This window comes from Suncus etruscus, chromosome 10, assembly GCF_024139225.1.
Source record: "Suncus etruscus isolate mSunEtr1 chromosome 10, mSunEtr1.pri.cur, whole genome shotgun sequence".
Classification (NCBI taxonomy): Eukaryota; Metazoa; Chordata; class Mammalia; order Eulipotyphla; family Soricidae; genus Suncus; species Suncus etruscus.
The window spans coordinates 108,220,667-108,240,119 of NC_064857.1; the positions used below are offsets into that span (position 1 = coordinate 108,220,667).

The 19,453-nt window shown below is 40.2% G+C and overlaps 1 protein-coding gene across 1 annotated transcript in view; it reads left to right on the forward strand.

Annotated features, from left to right (window-relative positions):
• The window catches only part of VPS41 (VPS41 subunit of HOPS complex), a 197,177-nt gene that overhangs the window by 160,728 nt on the left and 16,996 nt on the right, over positions 1-19,453 (forward strand). The window contains exon 24 of the mRNA XM_049781729.1: positions 14,096-14,150. Within this exon, the coding sequence (XP_049637686.1) occupies positions 14,096-14,150 (55 nt within the window). The remainder of the gene's footprint in view (positions 1-14,095; positions 14,151-19,453) is intronic.

The window sequence follows — 19,453 nt, forward strand, 5'->3', positions numbered from 1 at the left end:
TGTGCTCAAGGAACAGCAGGGCCACACTTGGCAGGTACCTGCAGGGCTAAAGTTGGTAGTGGTCAGGGAGCCGTGCTGTATCTGGATCGAACACTGAGCCCCTGTGTGCAAAACATGTGTTCTAGTCCTTGAGCTCTCTCACATCATCCCCTAACTTCAGCAGTTTTAAAATATAATAAAAATTGTTTCTGTTCGATCTATGATATGTAAATCATATGCTTTTATTTACTTTGTTTTTTACTTTAATCCTACAAAAGTGCAAATAAATAAGACATTTTATATATATGACATAAGATATGTCTTCTGGAGTTGAAAGAAGCAACCAAAAGTTCATCAATAATAAGACAAGATGGTCAAGACTTAGAACTTGATTCTTTTCAATATGACAAGGAATAATCTCCTTTTGTGTATAAAATTTAATTAAAATAATAACAATAACAACACAGTCATCTCTTTTTTCTTTTATTTTTTTATTCGTTTTGTTTTGGAGCCACACCCGGTAACGCGTAGAGGTTACTCCTGGCTATGTGCTCAGATATCACTCCCGATTGGGGTTCCTTATGGAATGCTGGGGACAGAACCCAGATCTGTCCTGGGTCAGCTACATGTAAGGCAAATGCCCTACCGCTATTGTTGCAGCCCCTATCTTTTTTTTTCTGTTGGGGAAAAATTGCTGAATACCCCTACGGATGCCTGAAACTACAATAGTACAGCATTTCTACTGTGTTTTCTCCCCCTGTGTATACATACCTACCATAAAGTTTAATTAAAAAATTAGGCATGAGCTCTTTGCGCCGGTGTTTGGGTCGGACCCTTTGGCGGGCCGGATGGAGGAGTGAGTGAGGGAATTTCTGTCTCTTTGCGCCGGTGTCTGGGTCGGACCCTTTGGCGGGCCGGATGGAGGAGTGAGTGAGGGAACTTCTGTCTCTTAGCGCCGGTGTCTGGGTCGGACCCTTTCCCCAGGGACCCCGGCGGGCCGGCTGGAGGAGTGAGTGAGGGAATTTCTGTCTCTTAGCGCCGGTGTCTGGGTCGGACCCTTTCCCCAGGGACCCCGGCGGGCCGGCTGGAGGAGTGAGTGAGGGAATTTCTGTCTCTTAGCGCCGGTGTCTGGGTCGGACCCTTTCCCCAGGGACCCCGGCGGGCCGGCTGGAGGAGTGAGTGAGGGAATTTCTGTCTCTTAGCGCCGGTGTTTGGGTCGGACCCTTTGGCGGGCCGGATGGAGGAGTGAGTGAGGGAATTTCTGTCTCTTTGCGCCGGTGTCTGGGTCGGACCCTTTCCCCAGGGACCCCGGCTGGCCGGCTGGAGGAGTGAGTGAGGGAACTTCTGTCTCTTAGCGCCGGTGTCTGGGTCGGACCCTTTCCCCAGGGACCCCGGCGGGCCGGCTGGAGGAGTGAGTGAGGGAATTTCTGTCTCTTTGTGCCGGTGTCTGGGTCGGACCCTTTGGCGGGCCGGCTGGAGGAGTGAGTGAGGGAATTTCTGTCTCTTTGCGCGCGGCATTTGGGACGGACCCTTCCCCAAGGAACCCCTGCGTGCCAGCCAGAGAGGGTTGAGTGACTCCCTTCCCCCAGGTGGGTGACTAGAAAGTCAAGTTGAGCGACCCGAACAGACGGGAGAGATAGGGCCAGCCATCTGGACTCGCAGGGGAACTAGAGCAGTCCACCTCCCTGGACCCTGGAGTGGACCAGGGACTCCCCAAGGGTGAGGACAGAGCCTGAAGGGTTGAACTGAGGGAACCCTTCAAGGGAGGCGTGGAGGGGGCGAAGCTCCATTGACTCCCAGAGAAAGGAGGGGGGACTGAGAGCTAGGCTCAACAGCGCCAGTAACCATTGTGGCCAGGAGTGGAACTGCACCGCTGACAGAAATAAGGAGCAGAAAGGGACAAGACCCACAGCAGGAAGGCTGCACTCTAGGTAGCAAAGGGGAGGAGAAAGGGCTAGGCCCAACAAACTCACCCAACAGGCCCCTCTAGAAACACCTTCAGGAAGGGGACCAAAGCAGGCCAAAATTAGAAGCCACAGCACTCCAAAATACACCATTAAATACAAAGAACAATGCGTAAAGCAAGGAAATCGCTAATAACTGGAGACACCATGACAAACCCTATCAAATTTCCAAGTTCACCAAAACGCACAGATCCACGGGATGAAGACCTAAAAGCAGTCATGAGGAAGGAATTGCAAGAATTACTAAAAGAATTAAAAGAAACCCTAACAACCGAATATAAAAAATCCATGGACGAACGAATCAGCCAAATTAAAGAATAAATGTCAAAGAACATGAGAGAGTCCATACAAAAAGAAGTGAAGGAATTAAAAGACAAGGTAACAAGCCTTACGAGCAGAAACACAGAGTTGGAGAAGCACATAGAAGAACTCGAAGGAAAACTGCAATCAAAAAATGATCAAGAAACCAACAAAGACATAAAAGGCAAAGCACTGGAAGGAAAAATCCAATATCTAATCAACAAGGACAAAAGAAACAATCTAAGAATTGTGGGTATACCAGAAGGGGAGGAAATAGGGAAGGGGGTAGAACAGGTAGTCGGGGAGATAATAACAGAGAACTTTCCCACCCTCTGGAAAGACAATTCAGGACAAATCCAAGAAGTCAAGAGAGTCCCTAATAAAGTAGACCCCAATAAACCCACACCAAGACACATAATAATCCAAATGGCAAAAAACAAAGAGAAAGAGGAACTCCTGAAAGCAATAAGGGAGAAAAAAAACCTCAAGTACAAAGGAAAGGACATAAGAATCAAACCAGATCTCCCATTTGAAATAATTCAAGCAAGAAGACAGTGGAATGACATATTTAAACGACTGAATGAAAGAAATTTCCAACCCAGGGTCCAATACCCAGCAAAACTATCATTCATATGGGAGGGCAGACTAAAAACATTCTCAAACATGAATGAACTTGAACTATTTGTGCAAACTAAGCCGATCCTAAGCGACTTACTCAGAGAAGAATTACACAATCCAAACCCCCGATTGTAACAACAACCACTCCACACAATACAACTGCACAACAGTCCTCTCTATCAATAATTTCCCTAAATGTAAACGGACTAAACTCTCCAATTAAAAGACACATAGTAGAGAACTGGGTTAGGAAAAATAAACCGGACTTCTGCTGTCTGCAAGAAACACACCTACAGCTACAGGATAAGCACAGGCTTAGAATAAAAGGATGGAAAGTAATTATTCAGGCCAATGGAAAACAAAAAAGAGCAGGGACAGCCATTCTTATATCAGACCAAATTGTATTCAACCTCAAGAAAGTGATCAGAGACAAAGAGGGTCACTACTTACTGGTCAGGGGAACATTAGATCAAGAAACACTAACCCTGGTCAGTATCTATGCACCTAATGTAGAGTCACCAAAATATGTGAGGCAACTACTGGCAAACCTGGAGAAACACATGAAGGGAATTGTGATAATAGTAGGGGACCTCAATACTCCACTATCACCACTGGACAGATCCTCCAAGCAGAAAAATAGCAAAGAAATAAGAGCTCTAAATGAAAAATTAGAAGATTTAGGGCTAACAGACTTATATAGAGCCCTCCATCCCCAGAAAGCAGAATACACATTCTTCTCAAACCCACATGGAACCTTCTCCAGAATAGACCATGTCTTAGGATACAAAGCCAACCTATGTAAGATCACAAAGGTAAGGATCATTAGAAGTACCATTTCAGATCACTATGCAACAGAGCTTAAAATTGATGTCAAGAAGAAGCAATGGAGGAAAACTAATACCTGGAGACTAAACAACATGCTGCTTAACAACAGCTGGATCAAAGAACAACTCAAGGAAGAAATAAAAAGATTCCTTGAGACAAATGACAATGAAGAGACAACATGTCAAAATCTATGGGACACAGCAAAAGCAGTAATTAGGGGGAAACTCATAGCAATACAGGCCTATGTCAAGAAACAGGAAAACAACAAAACCAACAGTTTAAAAGATCACCTCAAAGAATTGGAACAACAGCAACAGAGAAATCCAACCACAAACAGAAGGCAAGAAATAATAAAAACCAGAGCAGAAATAAACAATATCGAAACTAAGAAAACAATACAAAAAATCAATGAGACCAGGAGTTGGTTTTTCGAAAAAATAAACAAGATAGACAAACCATTGGCGAGACTCACCAAAAAAAAGAGGGAAAACACCCAAATCACTAGGATCACAAATGAAAGGGGAGAGATTACAACAGAACCCCAAGAAATACAACATATCATGAGATCATATTATGAACAACTATACTCAAGTAGGCTAGAGAACCCAGTAGAAATCGACAGATTCTTGAACAAACACCCTCCTCCAAGACTGGAAAAGGAAGATCTAGAAAGTCTAAACAGACCAATCACTTCAGAGGAAATTGAAGAGGTAATTAAAAAACTCCCTAAGAACAAATGCCCAGGCCCAGATGGATTTACAGGTGAATTCTATCAAACATTTAAAGAAGACCTATTACCACTGTTCCAAAGGCTTTTCCAAACCATAGAAAAAACAGGAATCCTCCCCAACTCCTTTTATGAGGCTAATATCACACTCATTCCCAAAGAAGGCAAAGACACCACCAAAAAAGAAAACTACAGACCAATCTCACTAATGAACATAGATGCAAAGATACTCAACAAAATCCTAGCAAACCGAATCCAACACTTCATCAAAAAGATCATACATCACGACCAAGTGGGTTTCATACCAGGAATGCAAGGTTGGTTCAACATACGCAAATCAATAAACATGATACATCACATCAACAACATGAAAGACAAAAACCACATGATCATATCAATTGATGCCGAGAAGGCATTTGACAAAATCCAACATCCTTTCATGTTAAAGACACTCAGCAAAATAGGGTTAGAAGGAACCTTCCTCAAGATAGTTACAGCTATATATGAAAAGCCTACAGCCAACATTATACTTAATGGCGAGAAACTAGAAGCATTCCCACTAAGGTCAGGAACTAGGCAAGGCTGTCCACTCTCTCCACTCTTATTCAATATAACCTTAGATGTGCTAGCAATAGCAATCCGACAAGAGAAGGGAATCAAAGGAATTCAAGTAGGGAAAGATGAACACAAGCTAGCTCTATTTGCCGACGATATGATGATATACATCAAAAACCCTAAAGAGTCCACAGTAAAACTCCTAGAAACAATCAACCAATACAGCAAAGTGGCTGGATACAAAGTCAATACACAAAAGACAGTAGCGTTTCTATATACAAACAATGAAGTTGAGGAGAGAGAGATTAAAAATACAATCCCATTTAAGATAGTATCAAAAAATATCAAGTATCTAGGAATAAACCTTACAAGAGAAGTGAAAGACCTTTACCAGGGAAACTTCAAAACACTTCAGAAAGAAATTGAAGAAGATCTAAAGAAATGGAAGAACATCCCATGCTCATGGATAGGTAGAATTAACATAGTCAAAATGACTATCTTACCCAAACTTCTATATAGATTTAATGCAATCCCTATCCAAATTCAGACACAATTCTTTAAAGAAATAGAACAATCAATCACAAAATTCATCTGGAACCACAAAAGATCCAGGATAGCCAAACACATACTGAAAAACAAGAAGCTGGGAGGCATCTCCTTACCTAACTTGAAACTATACTATAAAGCCATAGTAATTAAAACAGCATGGTACTGGAACAGAGACAGGAGCTCAGACCAGTGGATCAGAACAGAATTCCCAGACATAAACCCCCAGATATACAGCCAACTAATATTTGATAAAAGAGGCAAGAATCTGAAATGGAACAAAGAAAGCCTATTCAACAAATGGTGTTGGTACAACTGGAAAACCACATGTACGAAAGTGAAAATTGACCCATACCTCACTCCTTATACAAAAGTCAACTCAAAATGGATCAAAGACCTTGAAATCAGACCTGAATCTATAAAGTTTATCGAGAATAAAATAGGCAGAACACTCAAAGACCTATATATCAAAAAGGTCTTTGAGAACGGAGCACCAATGGCAAGAACGTTAGCATCAAATATAAACAAATGGGACTACATCAAACTAAAAAGCTTCTGCATGGCAAAAGAAACCCTACTTAATGCAAGAAGACAGCTAACAGAATGGGAAAAAATCTTTTCACTTGACATATCAGATAAAGGGCTGATATCTAGAACATACAAAGCACTCAGAAAGCTGAGCCCCTCAAAACCAAATAAAGCCATAGAAAAATGGGGAGATGAAATGAATAGACACTTCTCTGAGGAAGACAGAAGGATGGCCAACAAACACATGAAAACATGCTCACCTTCACTCATCATCAGGGAGATCCAAATCAAGGCAACAATGAGATACCACCTTACACCAGTGAGGTTGGCTCACATCAAAAATAATGGAAACAACCTTTGTTGGCGAGGATGCGGTATGAAAGGAACTCTCATCCACTGCTGGTGGGAATGCCCCCTAGTCCAACATCTATGGAGAAAAGTCTGGAGAGTGCTCAAAGAACTCAGAATTGATCTGCCATTTGACCCAGCAATTGCTCTACTAGGCATATACCCACAAGATGGAAGGACATTCATTCCAAAATATATATGCACCCCACTATTTATTGCAGCACTCAGTATAATAGCCAAATCTTGGAACCAACCTCGATGTCCAACAACAGATGAATGGATCATTAAGATGTGGTACATATACACAATGGAATATTACATGGCAGTCAGAAACGATACAATCACAGACTTTGCAGCAACATGGATGGACCTAGATCATGTTATGTTAAACGAAGTAAGTCAGAAGACAAAAGATAAACACAGAATGGTAGCACTATTCTGAAACACCTAGAACACATAGTTTATACACAACTAAATCCTATCAAATTACAGGGTAGAAACTCCGAACACTGTAATAGTCAGCATAGACGTGGGAGCAGTGTCCAAAATACATGAAAAAGGAACAACGCAAACTCTTGACTACACATTATACCACAAAGAAAACAGCAACAACAGAAACGGCAGCATAGAGAGAACAGGTATGTAATCAGACTTCTACAACAAAGGTCCACAATAATCCCTGAGAGTTCATATACAGGAACACAAGTATAGAACACCAAGGGAAATCACGGACTACAATGGCAACATACCATAACACTACCTTTTAATGCCTTTATCTTACTATACTTTAAATAACCTCTCAGCTTTTCTGCCCACAGGTGCCCTTGGATACAAAGGGCGGACAAACTAAGGTGGCAACTCGGGATACCACACGGGATACCATACCTTGCTTGCACTACGAGATGGCCACAAGAAAACTCTTTAACATACACTTTATCTTTAGGTAATACCTTCATTTAGGAATTGAAGCACGTGACCAGTCAGACCACTGAAGCAGTACCTGAGACGTACAGACTTAAACTACAGGCTCTATTCTTCGAACACATTCAATCAAACCAGCATTCCCTTGCTATTCTCTCCCCTCTCCTCACTACTTTTTTTTTTTTTTTCTTTTTCTTCTTCTATTCTGCTCATTACTTTTCTCCCTTTCTCCCCCCCTTTTCTCTCTAAGGTATTTTCTCTTTTCTCTCCCTTCAAACCCTTCCCATACACCTTCCCCTTTCCCCCCTCCGGAAATCCAACTATCCCCTCACCCCTCAATCCCATCCAGATCTCCCACCATATTAAAACTCTTCTCCCCCAGTCCTTATTCTATTAGGCATCAAGATCGACCTCCTACCCAATGAACCAGTACCCAGCACCCAGGCGAGAGGACACCCAGATAAAACCACACCTCGTCTCCTGAAAGAAAAGACAGCCAACTCCCCTATGGACTCATGCTGCGAGGCCCTCCCGACCAACTCCCCCTAACGCGAACTGCTCCTTGAAACCGGGCCTAGATCCAAAAGTATCCCCAATGCAAGAACTCTTCCAAGACCCCCCTGCCGCAAATATTTACCAATCTGAAGAAGGTCAGGGGGTGGGTTAGGAAGATGCCTGGGAACCCACACACCACAAGAAAAACCCAAAAGACAATGGGAAAAACTGTACTTCCAACATAGGCATAAGACCTGTAATACACCACCTCTTTACCTGCCCTCCCCCAAATGTAAGGTAGTCTTTTGCACCACTTTGGTCCCATAAAAATTTCGCTAACTCATTTTATTTCTTTTTTTTTTTTAATTTATTTATTTATCTTTTTTTTTTTAAATGTTTGTCCTTCATATATATTTGTGAGCACATACAGTTTCAATCCTCCCCCCCTTTTTTTTTTCTTCGTTTTTTGGTAGGTGACCTGTGGCTGTTATCCCATCAGTCCACCCACGAATACACAGACATTATAATGTAGCACCACTTCCCCCTACAAAGGCACACTAAGTAAAGGGGAAATTTTACATTTAAAAAAAAAAATAAAAGAGAGCTCTTATCTACTAGAGATAGGAACTCATAGTTATTTAAAATATAGGGATATCTCCTGCCTTGAAAATATGTCATGTGGAATCAAATTAGACCTCAGGTGATTAGATACCATTCATCCAGCCTTGAACCCTGGATCTCCGACATAGAAACGGCACAGCTCTCCACAACAGCTGCAGGAAACAAACTCCATCCAGGACGGCCTTAATACGACGAGACCAACAACAAGGCCCACCTCTAACATGATATCCTGACAACGGGGAAAATGCGATCATTTTGACCTTAGAGCAGATTAGCCTACCTTACCAACTAACGACAAGACAAAACCAGAAGTCTTGGCTCCCTTTGGTAGGACAAAAACACAAGATCGGGATTTACAGATGACTGGCTGCTTGATTCACGACCAGACTGTATACATCTTGGGACCAATAAATAAGCCCTAGTTTAGGGTTTGAACTATGACCTGCACAAGAATCATGATCCCCAGCCCCAAAGATCCGGCAGAGACAATTGTAACGGAATGGGGCTTTTGGGAGCACAAAGAAAGACGCTATCCTAGGTGCCACCCTAGGCTCAGTGCAAAGACCAAGATCATCAACCACAGAAGATGGGTTAAAATGACACTGAGGTAACAGAACCTCTAGAACCACAAAGACTGACTTCATCATAAGTCCCACCTCAGGATCTGTACAGATACTGAGACCTCTAAACACAGAGCAGAAGTCTTCCACACACCAAAGGAAAAAAAAAAAAAAAACACCACCGGGAAAGTAAAGGATCCTGAGCAATGTCTAGAGTCGATCCTATGACAGTATGCTCCAAGGACGGAGAAATCCCATATCTCTTAGGCCAAGTGAATTCTTTTTCGAATGACCCCAATATTTACTGTGCCAGTGCAGGAGGGAAAAAAACAAAAATACAAAAAGCACAAAACCTTGGTTATTTTTTTGATATAAATATATATAGTACCTTCATTTATTATTGTTATTATTATTTTTGATTTACCAATCTATTTTGGTCGATTTCTCTGTTTGGGTGTGATTATTGAAAGTGTAGTCCCCAATTATACTTATTTTTTTTATTTTTTTTTTTCTTCCTTTCTTCTCTTTCATTATGTACTATGCCATGTTTCTTAATTCAAGACCATGGCGTGATTTTTGTTTGTCTGTTTTTGTTTTATTTTTTTCTACTTGTTTGTTTGTTTGTTTTGTCTGCTCTGTGTGGTGCTTATCGAAATAGCTGGAGCCCTCACTGGATATTTGACACTTCTTTTGGTACTAGTGGAGTGTTTCACCTACTTTTTCTCCATCTCCCAGAGTGATGATGAGAGCCTTTAGAAGGACTCCGCCCATTTTCGGGGTATTAGACTCTTACCCCAGTTTATTGCCTTTTTCTCCTTCAAACAAAACCACGCAACTTGAACTAGCTAGTCCTGACTCCAGATAGAGGGGGAAATAAGGGAGGCATCAGGACCAAACAGGTGCAAGACTACTAAGTAGTGGGTTAGATACAGAGGGGACCACATATTCTAGCCGCCCTGGGGTGAGGGAAAAGGAAAAGGGAGGTAGGATAGAAACGGAGGCGTAGGGATGACAATTTGGCGATGGGAATCCCCCCTGATTTTATGTAAATATGTACCTAAAATATTATTGTCAACAATATGTAAGCCATTATGATCAAAATAAAAATTTATATTAAAAAAAATTAGGCATGAGAGATTAGCAAATTAGAATATTTATAGTGGTGAATGCTAGTAAGCATTTGAGGTGACCTCCTGATGTCTAACTGTACATAATAGATTTCAGACTGTAGTTGATTAACAAAAATCCCTGAAAGCAGAGTTGTAAATTTGTGGGGATTACTGTAAGAGCATTTACTAGGATTGTAAGAATTCTGAAGGACATTGGCTGCTCTGTTCCACGCATGCTTAACAGGCAGTAGCTTTTAAAATTTGCACATCTCACGTGCTGAAATTGGGAGGTGTTAAAAGTAGGACTTCAGCTTGATGGCTTGGCACATTTTACCTGAATTTATGGTTTCTCTAATATAGAATGAATGATATTCACCAGGTGGCAGTATTTCTGAATTTGGAGATATAAGTTGGAAGACCCAAGTTAATAGATTTTTGCTAAAGACATTGAAAGATAAGCCATGGCCGTGTCTAATTTATAATTTATATTTTATATTTATATTTATTATATTTATTTATATATTTATTATATTATTATATATTATATTATTGTTTGTATATTTATTATATTTATATTTATATAATTTATAATTTATATTTTGTGCATTTTCTTTAGTTTTGATATAAAATCAGGAAAAAATAGAAGTAAAATATTTCTGTGTTATTTTTACCCAATTTATGTACATTACTCTTTCGACTTTATTTTCATGATTTCTCTTGGTGGTGTTGACTGGAGCACCAATCGTGCAGTTCCCCCACTATCCTCTAGAGGAGGACTGTCTCTCAGGGACATTCATTCTAGAGTCTGATTTAAGGAAACACTAGTGTGTGGTTCACTTTTGTCAATAATAGAAAACCCTAGAACTGGGGACTAAAAGGAGGTAAAGTGATATTCTTGATACCTTTTCAGTAACAATATTTCAGGCCACAGTATCTAAAAGGAAAGATAGGAAGGGGGGAGAAGGAGAAGGAAGCAGAGAAGATGAAAAGTCTGCCATAGAGGCAGGCAAAAGGAAATTGAACACATTGGTGATAGGAAACGTGCACTGGTGAAGGGTATTGGACATTGTATGGCTGAAACTCAGTCATGAACAATTTTGTAACTATCTCATGGTGATTCAATTTTAAAAATTATTTTAAAAAACAAAATTAAGTACCAAGAAATCAGTTTAGCTAAAGAAGTGAAAGACCTATTTAAAAAGGAAAACTGTAAGGAAAAGCTCTTTATACCAAAATAGCTTTCTTTGTATACTGAAAACTCAAGATTTCTAGAGTTCATTCCATTTTTGAGAAAAAGGATGTCCTTTTGAGAAAGGATCATTTCAGACACATCTAGAAACTGGTCAGAACTTATTTAAGAACCTGTGAGAGTCACATTGTCACATTTCAGAGTCTCTGGTATCTTCTTCTATATGTTTGCATTCTCTACAGCCCTTGATACCAGACTTGCCCCAAGCATTTCTTCTCCACAAAGGACTGTACTTGATTTTGTTCTGAAGTCACTTCAAGCTGCAGCATACTTCAGGCCAGGGTTTCTTGGCCTTTTTCTGCCTTTGCCCTTCTACCCACACTTTAGTCCTCTCATCTCATGCTGCAACCTCCATTTACAAGATTTTCCATCTATAACCTCCTGGGAATATCTGGGACTCCTTACAAGGAACCCTATAGGCCGCTTTAAGAAATGCTGTTCTAATTCATTCTGCAGTGATGGAAATGGGCATGATCATTATCTCTTCTATTCTTGTAAGCAGGAGCCATAGGCAACTATTGAAAAGTAGCAACTATCTTGGATGGATCTTAGAAAGTCCAGGATAGTTTGTTTCATTTTGTTTTTTCAAGGGGGGGATCACTCTAAGTTCTGCACTCATGAATTATTCTGACAGTGCTCAGGGAACCAGATGGAGTGCGGGGGTTCAAACCTAGACTGGCTTCAGGCAAGGCAAGTGCCTACCTGCCATTTTCTCGCACTAGCCCAGTCCAAGGCAGTTTGAACTCATTGTGGCTTAGAACCAGCTCGTTATTAATTAAGCATTCTAATATACTGAAGAAAGGTTGGGGATAGTTGTGTTTGACCCTTCTGATTGGAGCTTTCAATGTGTCAATAAATTTTCAAGTTCAAAGTTGGGATTCTGCTACCTTTTTTTTTTTTTTTTTTTTTTTGGTTTTTGGGCCACACCCGGCGGTGCTCAGGGGTTACTCCTGGCTGTCTGCTCAGAAATAGCTCCTGGCAGGCACGGGGGACCCTATGGGACACCGGGATTCGAACCAACCACCTTTGGTCCTGGATCGGCTGCTTGCAAGGCAAACGCCGCTGAGCTATCTCTCCGGGCCCGTCTGCTACCTTTTTGTAAGAAACTCGGCTTGATATTTATCTTCAGACCTGCTCATCTGAGTTATCATTTTTATGTATCTGTATCTGTGGATGACTTCCATCCGCTAAACCATAAACTGTCCTGTTACTACAGCAGCTGGCACCAACCTAGACATTTGGTTGCCTCGCAATATTTAGCTTTCAGAATATTCCCAGTCTTCTAGCTTTGCTTCTTTGTTTTACTACTGACTTTTCACCGGTCGCCCTGTCTCACCTCAGGAGACTTGAGTCCGTCAGAAAGTTCCTTTATTTGTAAGGCTGGTTAATGAAGTCTTTCAGCTATCAAGATAGTTAAACTGTGATTTTAGTCAAAACAGACAAGGATTTTTCTAGCTGTGTGGGGGTGTTTGTTCTCACTTAGAAATGGGGAAAGGATCCTCTGGAGGATAACTCACTCTTGGTCATATGGTTTCTAAGGAACCTGGTAAGTTACAAATTTGGATGTTTCTTTATTGTGACCTTCAGGTCTTCTCACTTTCCCATTTTTATGATTCATGTACTAAAATTATGATTTCTGATTTTATGGCAGTGCTTTAAGTGTATTTTTCCTCTTTTCCATATTTATTTTGTTTTGTCTTGCTCCTACATTAGTCTCTCTGGTCATAATTTCCCCCTTCTTAAATATAAATAAATAGGCTATATTTTATATACCAAAAACGTTAAAGTATATATAAATCAACCTATTATCTTCCAGAATAAATCATTGAACCACCCCCCAAATAATTGCTTTATGTCCTTGACAGAGTTTAGTAGCCTTGGCAGATTGTTTTAACGTGACTCTAATTGCACAACCTCGTCATATTCCTGTTTAAACTTCCCTATCCACTCATTTAGTTAAAAAACCCTTTTTGCAAACCTGCTCTGGAGGAGGGCCTTGTGCAGTGCCTGGTCCCATAGACAGCAAGTGGTCACTTTGGGAACTGGTTCCCAGCACTCCACTTGAAGATTGTGGTAGAGTAGGTGGGATACACAAAGCGTAAGGACCTGAGGTCCAATCTGAACTGTACTCTTAACAGGCCTCACCTGAATACCAGTGCTATGTAAGAGTGGAAAGTTAGGGCAACATTTTGAACTGAAATGCCTCCGTGAATAGAGTTTGAGAAAATTATTGGGCAGAAATAGGGCCTTGCTTTCAGATGGATGCCCTATAGACCATAGGAAAGAGTGTTCCTAGTGAGGCAGAAATCCTGCCTGGGAGTTGAGTGCTCAGGTTTCTCATTGGCAACTCTTAGTCATCATATTGTGCCCAGTTCAGATGCCACCTCTTGAGGAAAGTTTTGTACAAAACAGCCATACCTGACCTTCCATTCCTGTTCCTCTATTTTGGGATTTGATCCTTCCTTGAGCCCCACACCCTGCCTCTGCCTCCTCCTTATGGTTTTCTGATTTGTCTGTAGCATCAAAGTTTTGACTGCTGGAGCCAGAATGATAGTACAGCAGGTAGGTAGGGTGTTCGCCTTGCACACGACCAATCTGCGTTCTGTCCTAAGCACTACATATAGGCACCAGAACTCAAGGCCACATACAAGGCAAGTGCTCTACACTCTGTACTATTGTTCTGGCCCCAACATGCTAATATTTTGCTCCTTTTATTTTAACCTTTTTTTTTTTTTTTTTTTTTTTTGCAGGCTCTTGAGATCTGCCAACAGAGGAACTTTGTAGAAGAGACTGTTTATCTTTTGAGTAAGTAATTTCTATTCATTCAGCTCCTTAAAATAAGAAAGAGAATGGCAATGTGATGCAGACTAAAATGAAGACATGGTTTTAAACTACCACAGAGTTAAAAGCTTGTTTTATTCAAAAAGTTTGTGTACAAAAGAGTTTTTTAGTTCATAGGAAAGACAAGATCTTTAATAAACACTGGTGACATATTAGTATTGAATAATAGTCAAAATGTTCTCACAATGCAGCATACTGAAATAAATGTAAATGGTGGTGAGTCTATGGCTCAGTTTTGTAAACTGTGAATTTGTTAGCAAAGAAGAGGGTCAAAGAGGTCCAGGCATATTGATAGTATTAAGGAATGAGAGAGCTAAACATCCAAACCAGAGTTAACAACACTGAAATCATGAGGCGAAACTTAAAAAGGGACTTATCAAAATGGCAGGTGGGGTCAGGGAGGTATTAGAGGGAACCTGAAAACATTGGCAGAAAAAAGTGGACAATGGTGGTGGAATTGGTGCTACCTAAAACTCAGTTATAAATAATTTTGTAAATCACGGTGTTTTAGTTAAAGGGAAATTAATATACCTGTAAGCCAAAAAATAAGCATTTGCCTATGTTAAAAAGAAATCAATCAAGCCTATTAGCTTGAGCCAAAGTCATAGTAAGGTGTTTGCCTTGCATGTAGCCAACCTGGGTTCAATTCCTAGCAGCCCATATGCTCCCCTGATCCTGCCAGGAGTGAGCACAGATATTAGAGTAATCCCTGAGTTCCACTGGATGTGACCCATAAACCAAAAAAAAAATTTTTTTTATCTTATATTACCTTCTTGATAGAAAATATTACTCATTTTCAAAAATAATACCTTAAATACCCAAAAGAAATGCAAAAGGATGTTGAAATTTTGTACAAAGGACAACCTCTTATTATAATCTATCTCTTAGTTTGCCTTGATTCTCTGGATTTTGCCTCCAGTTGTATCATGATTTTGTAAGCACTAAGCACACCCCAAGGCAGAACTTAGCATTTTCTCATGTATTTTATTCCTCGTGAATAAACTTTTTGTTCTAGGATTGGTTGGTTCCTGAAGATTTTCAAAGGGTGTTCCTGCAATTATTCATGGCACAGAGACACAGATTATATTATTTCTTTCTTTAGGGTCATTTATATATGGATAGGGTTTGTCTTTGTCCACTTTACATCTTTCTCTCACTTAGCTTTCTAGACTATTCTGGGCTCTGTCATGAGAAAGAACTCACATCTTTTAGATCCGTAGGTGCCTGTGCAGATTATGGGTGTCTAGTGGGAACCAGAAGCCCCCTCACTTTAAGGCCTCCCTTCCTTGGAAGAAAGTAGTTGGGACTTCGTTTTATTATTTGACCATGTTCAAGGAGTTCTGACTATAACCTCAAGTTCACCTATTTACTTCCCTTGTTTTTGGTTTTTGGTTTTTGGGCCACACCCGGCATTGCTCAGGGGTTACTCCTGGCTGTCTGCTCAGAAATAGCTCCTGGCAGGCATGGGGGACCATATGGGACACCGGGATTCGAACCAACCACCTTTGGTCCTGGAGCGGCTGCTTGCAAGGCAAATGCCGCTGTGCTATCTCTCCGGGCCCACCTATTTATTTCTTATAAAAAGAATTCCTTCCAACTCAAGTAGGCTGTTTTCCTTTTTTTTTTTTTTTTTTTCTTTTGGTTTTTGGGTCACACCATCAGTGGGCAGGAGTTATTCCTGGCTCAGAAGTCTCTCCTGACAGGCTTTAGGGACCATATGGGATGCCGGGATTAGAACCACTGTCCTTCTGCATGCAAGGCAAATGCCTTACCTCCATGCTATCTCTCTGGCCCCAAGTGGGCTGTTTTCATAATTTCATATGGCCTTAGAAGCAGAAGACAATTTAGACAGGGAGACATTGCCATATCTTGCTTAGGGGACCATATCAGCATCAGGGATCTATCCGGGGTTAATTGTGTTGCACTGCAAGGGCCTTAACCCCAGTACTATTGCTCTAAACACTAAAATGTTAAAATCTTTCTAAATCCTCTATACCTACACCTTTTCTTTAGTGTGTGTGTGTGGGGGGGGGGAGTTGGGGCCACCCCCAGTGATGCTCAGCTATGTGCTCAGAAATCACTCCTAGCTTGGGAGACCATATGAGACGCTGGGGATCAATCTGAAGTCCATCCTGGATCAGCTGCATGAAAGGCAAATATTCTACCACTGCGCTATCGCTATGACCCCTTAAATCCTCTACACCTTTTAAAAATCAGTCATACTTTTAAAGTTATAAACTATGAAAATAATATGGATAGGGAAAGCAGTATGACAGTAGATAAAACAAAGGTGATAATCATCTTGTTTATAGGCCAGCTGTTCTCAGTTGATCTTGGCTGCCTAAAGAAGGACTCATACCCATTCCTGGTACCTGCTCCAGGCCTCGGCCAGGGGAAAGAGTGGCAGTTCATAGCCAAGTAATCCTTCTTCCCACTTTCTACATATTCTCTATTTAAAAATGCACAGAGGACAGGCCTGGAGAACAATAAGTAGGGTGTTTGCCATGCACATAGCCAATTCAGGTTCAGTCCCCAGTACCTGATATAGTCTCAAGTGCAGAACCAGGAGTAGCCCTTGAACACTGCTGAGTGTAGTCCCAAAACAAACAAAAATATTGTAGAGGAAAAAAGATGGGAGGCATTCCTTTCTCCATTTTCAAACTATACTTCGAAACAGAAGTAATTTAAACAGCATGATACTGGACTAAAGAAAGTTACTTCATATCATTTGAAATAGAGCCAAAAATCCAAAGACAGATCCTCAGGTATATGGCTAGTTACTCCAATAAAGAAGGGAAATATAGGAACTAGAAAAGGTCAAATTCTCCAATGAGGAGAGCTGGAAAACGGGTCAGCTACTTCCAAAAAAAAAAAAATTTAATTCAAACCTCTTCTATTTCTAATGTCATGCACAAAACTCATATCAAAATGGATTAAGACCTAGATATTAGACTGAAATGTATAAGTTATGTAGAGGAAAACATAGACAGGACTTTCCATGATATTGAAACCAGAGGTATATTTAAGGATGAAGGAAATAAAAGATATTTTAAAAAAAATTGAATACACTCAACTAAAAAGTTTTTGTACCTCAAAGGAAATTATGGCCAGAATACAAAACAGCTCGGACTGGCAGAAAGTATATGCCTATCAACTCATCTGATAAAGGGTTAATATTATTGATACAGTATGCACTGATAGATCTTTACAAGAAAATAACATCCACACCCTTCAAAAAATGGGAAGAGTTAAATAGAAACTTCTTCAAAGAATAAATACAAATGGGCAAAACCCATATGAAAACATGCTCTAAATCACTGACAACAATGAAGTATCATTAGAGAAACAATGTTGGCATGGATCCAGGGAGTAAATGGACCCTTAGTCACTGCTGGTAGAAATGTTAACTGCATGGGTTTTTTTTTAGCAAAGAATATGAACATTCCTCATATAACCTTTCCATATGACCTTGAAATGTCACATTGATATCCTAGGGGCCCCAAAACACAATGCATAAGACACCTGCACTCCTATGTTCATTTCAGCACTATTCACAATAGCCAAAAATCTGGCAGCAACCCAAATACCTAAGAACAAATGAATAGATTAAAAAGCCTTGGTCTATATACATGGAATACTACACAGCTGTTAGGCAAAATGAAGTCATGAAATTTGTTGTTACATGGATGGATCTGGAGAGTTGAAAGGAGAGGGACCAACACAAATTGATCTCACTCATCTATGGGAAACATAGGGAAGTAACTAATGCTTAAAGACAATAGAAAGAAAGGGCAGGAAAATGGGTCTTAAATAGGAAGTTTGTGACTGTGGGGGAAGGGAAGATATCCCAGGGAAGGGACTACTGTGACACTGATAAAGGGAAGTGGTCATTCTTGAAGAGGACTGGGTGCTGAAAGGAAATAAAGTGATATGCATGATATCCTATTAGTATTATTGTAAACAACAGTGCCTTAAAAAAAAAAAAAAAAAAAAAAAAAAAGCCTGCCAGAGAGGCAGCCTGGAAGAGGGGACAGGAGAGAAACTAGTGACACCAGTAGAGGAAGTGAATAAAGGAATGGGTACTCAAATAATTTGGTAAACTTGTAATTCACAGTGATTCAATAAAGTAATTTTAAAAACAAGAAAGAGGAAGGAAGGGAGAAAAGAGATAGGAAGGTCTTCAAAAAGATGCATAGAAGAAGGGTCACTTTCCCCAACTTTAAACTATATTACAAAGCAGTAGTCATTGAAACAGCATTGTATTGGAATAAATACAGACCTTTATATCGGTGGAATATTGAAACAACATTGTACTGGAATAAAGACAGACCCTTATATCAGTGGAATAGACTTGAATATCCGGAGATGAACCCACAGGTTTATGAACAATTAATTTTTAAGAAACACAAAGTGGAACAAGGAAAGCTGAGAAAACTGATCAACTACATGCAAAGAAATGAATTCAAACCTCTCCTTAACGCCATGCATAAAGGTCAAATCAAAGTGGATTGAAGACTGATAATTAGACCTAAAACCATAAGGTATATAGAGGAAAACATAGAACATTTCATAACATTAAAACTAAAGATATCTTCAAGGATAAAACACTCCTGGCCAATCAAGTGGAAGTAAAGATAAACAAATGGGACTATGTTAAACTCAGAAGCTTCTGAGACCTCCAAGGAAATAATGACTAGGATAAAACAGTTAACCACAAAATGGGTGAAACTTTTCACCCAGTTACCCATCAGGTAAGGGGTTAATATCTAATTTTACAAGAAAAAAATATACAGCCCTATCAAAAAATGGAGAAAAGAAATGAACAGGCATTTCCTCAAAAAATAAATACTGATGGCCAAAAGGCACATGAAAAAATGTTCATTATCCCTAATCATCAGGGAGAAGGAGAAAAGGACTCTCCTTCACTGCTAGTGAAAATGCAGACAGGTCCAGCCTTATTAGAAAACAATATGATGATATTCCACAGAAAGCTAAAAATTGAGCTTCCTATGACTATTTCGAGGGATATACTCCAGGAACGCAAAAACAATACTAAAATGTCCTCTGCACTCCTATGTTCAGTGCAGCACTATTTACAGTAGCCAAAATCTGGAAACAACCCAGGTGCCTGACAACAAATGAGTGGCTAAAAAGCTGTAGTATATCTACACAATGGAATACTATGCAGCTCTTAAGAAAAATGAAGTCATAAAATTTGCTTAACATGGATGGACATGGAGATTATTATGCTGAGTGAAATGATCCAG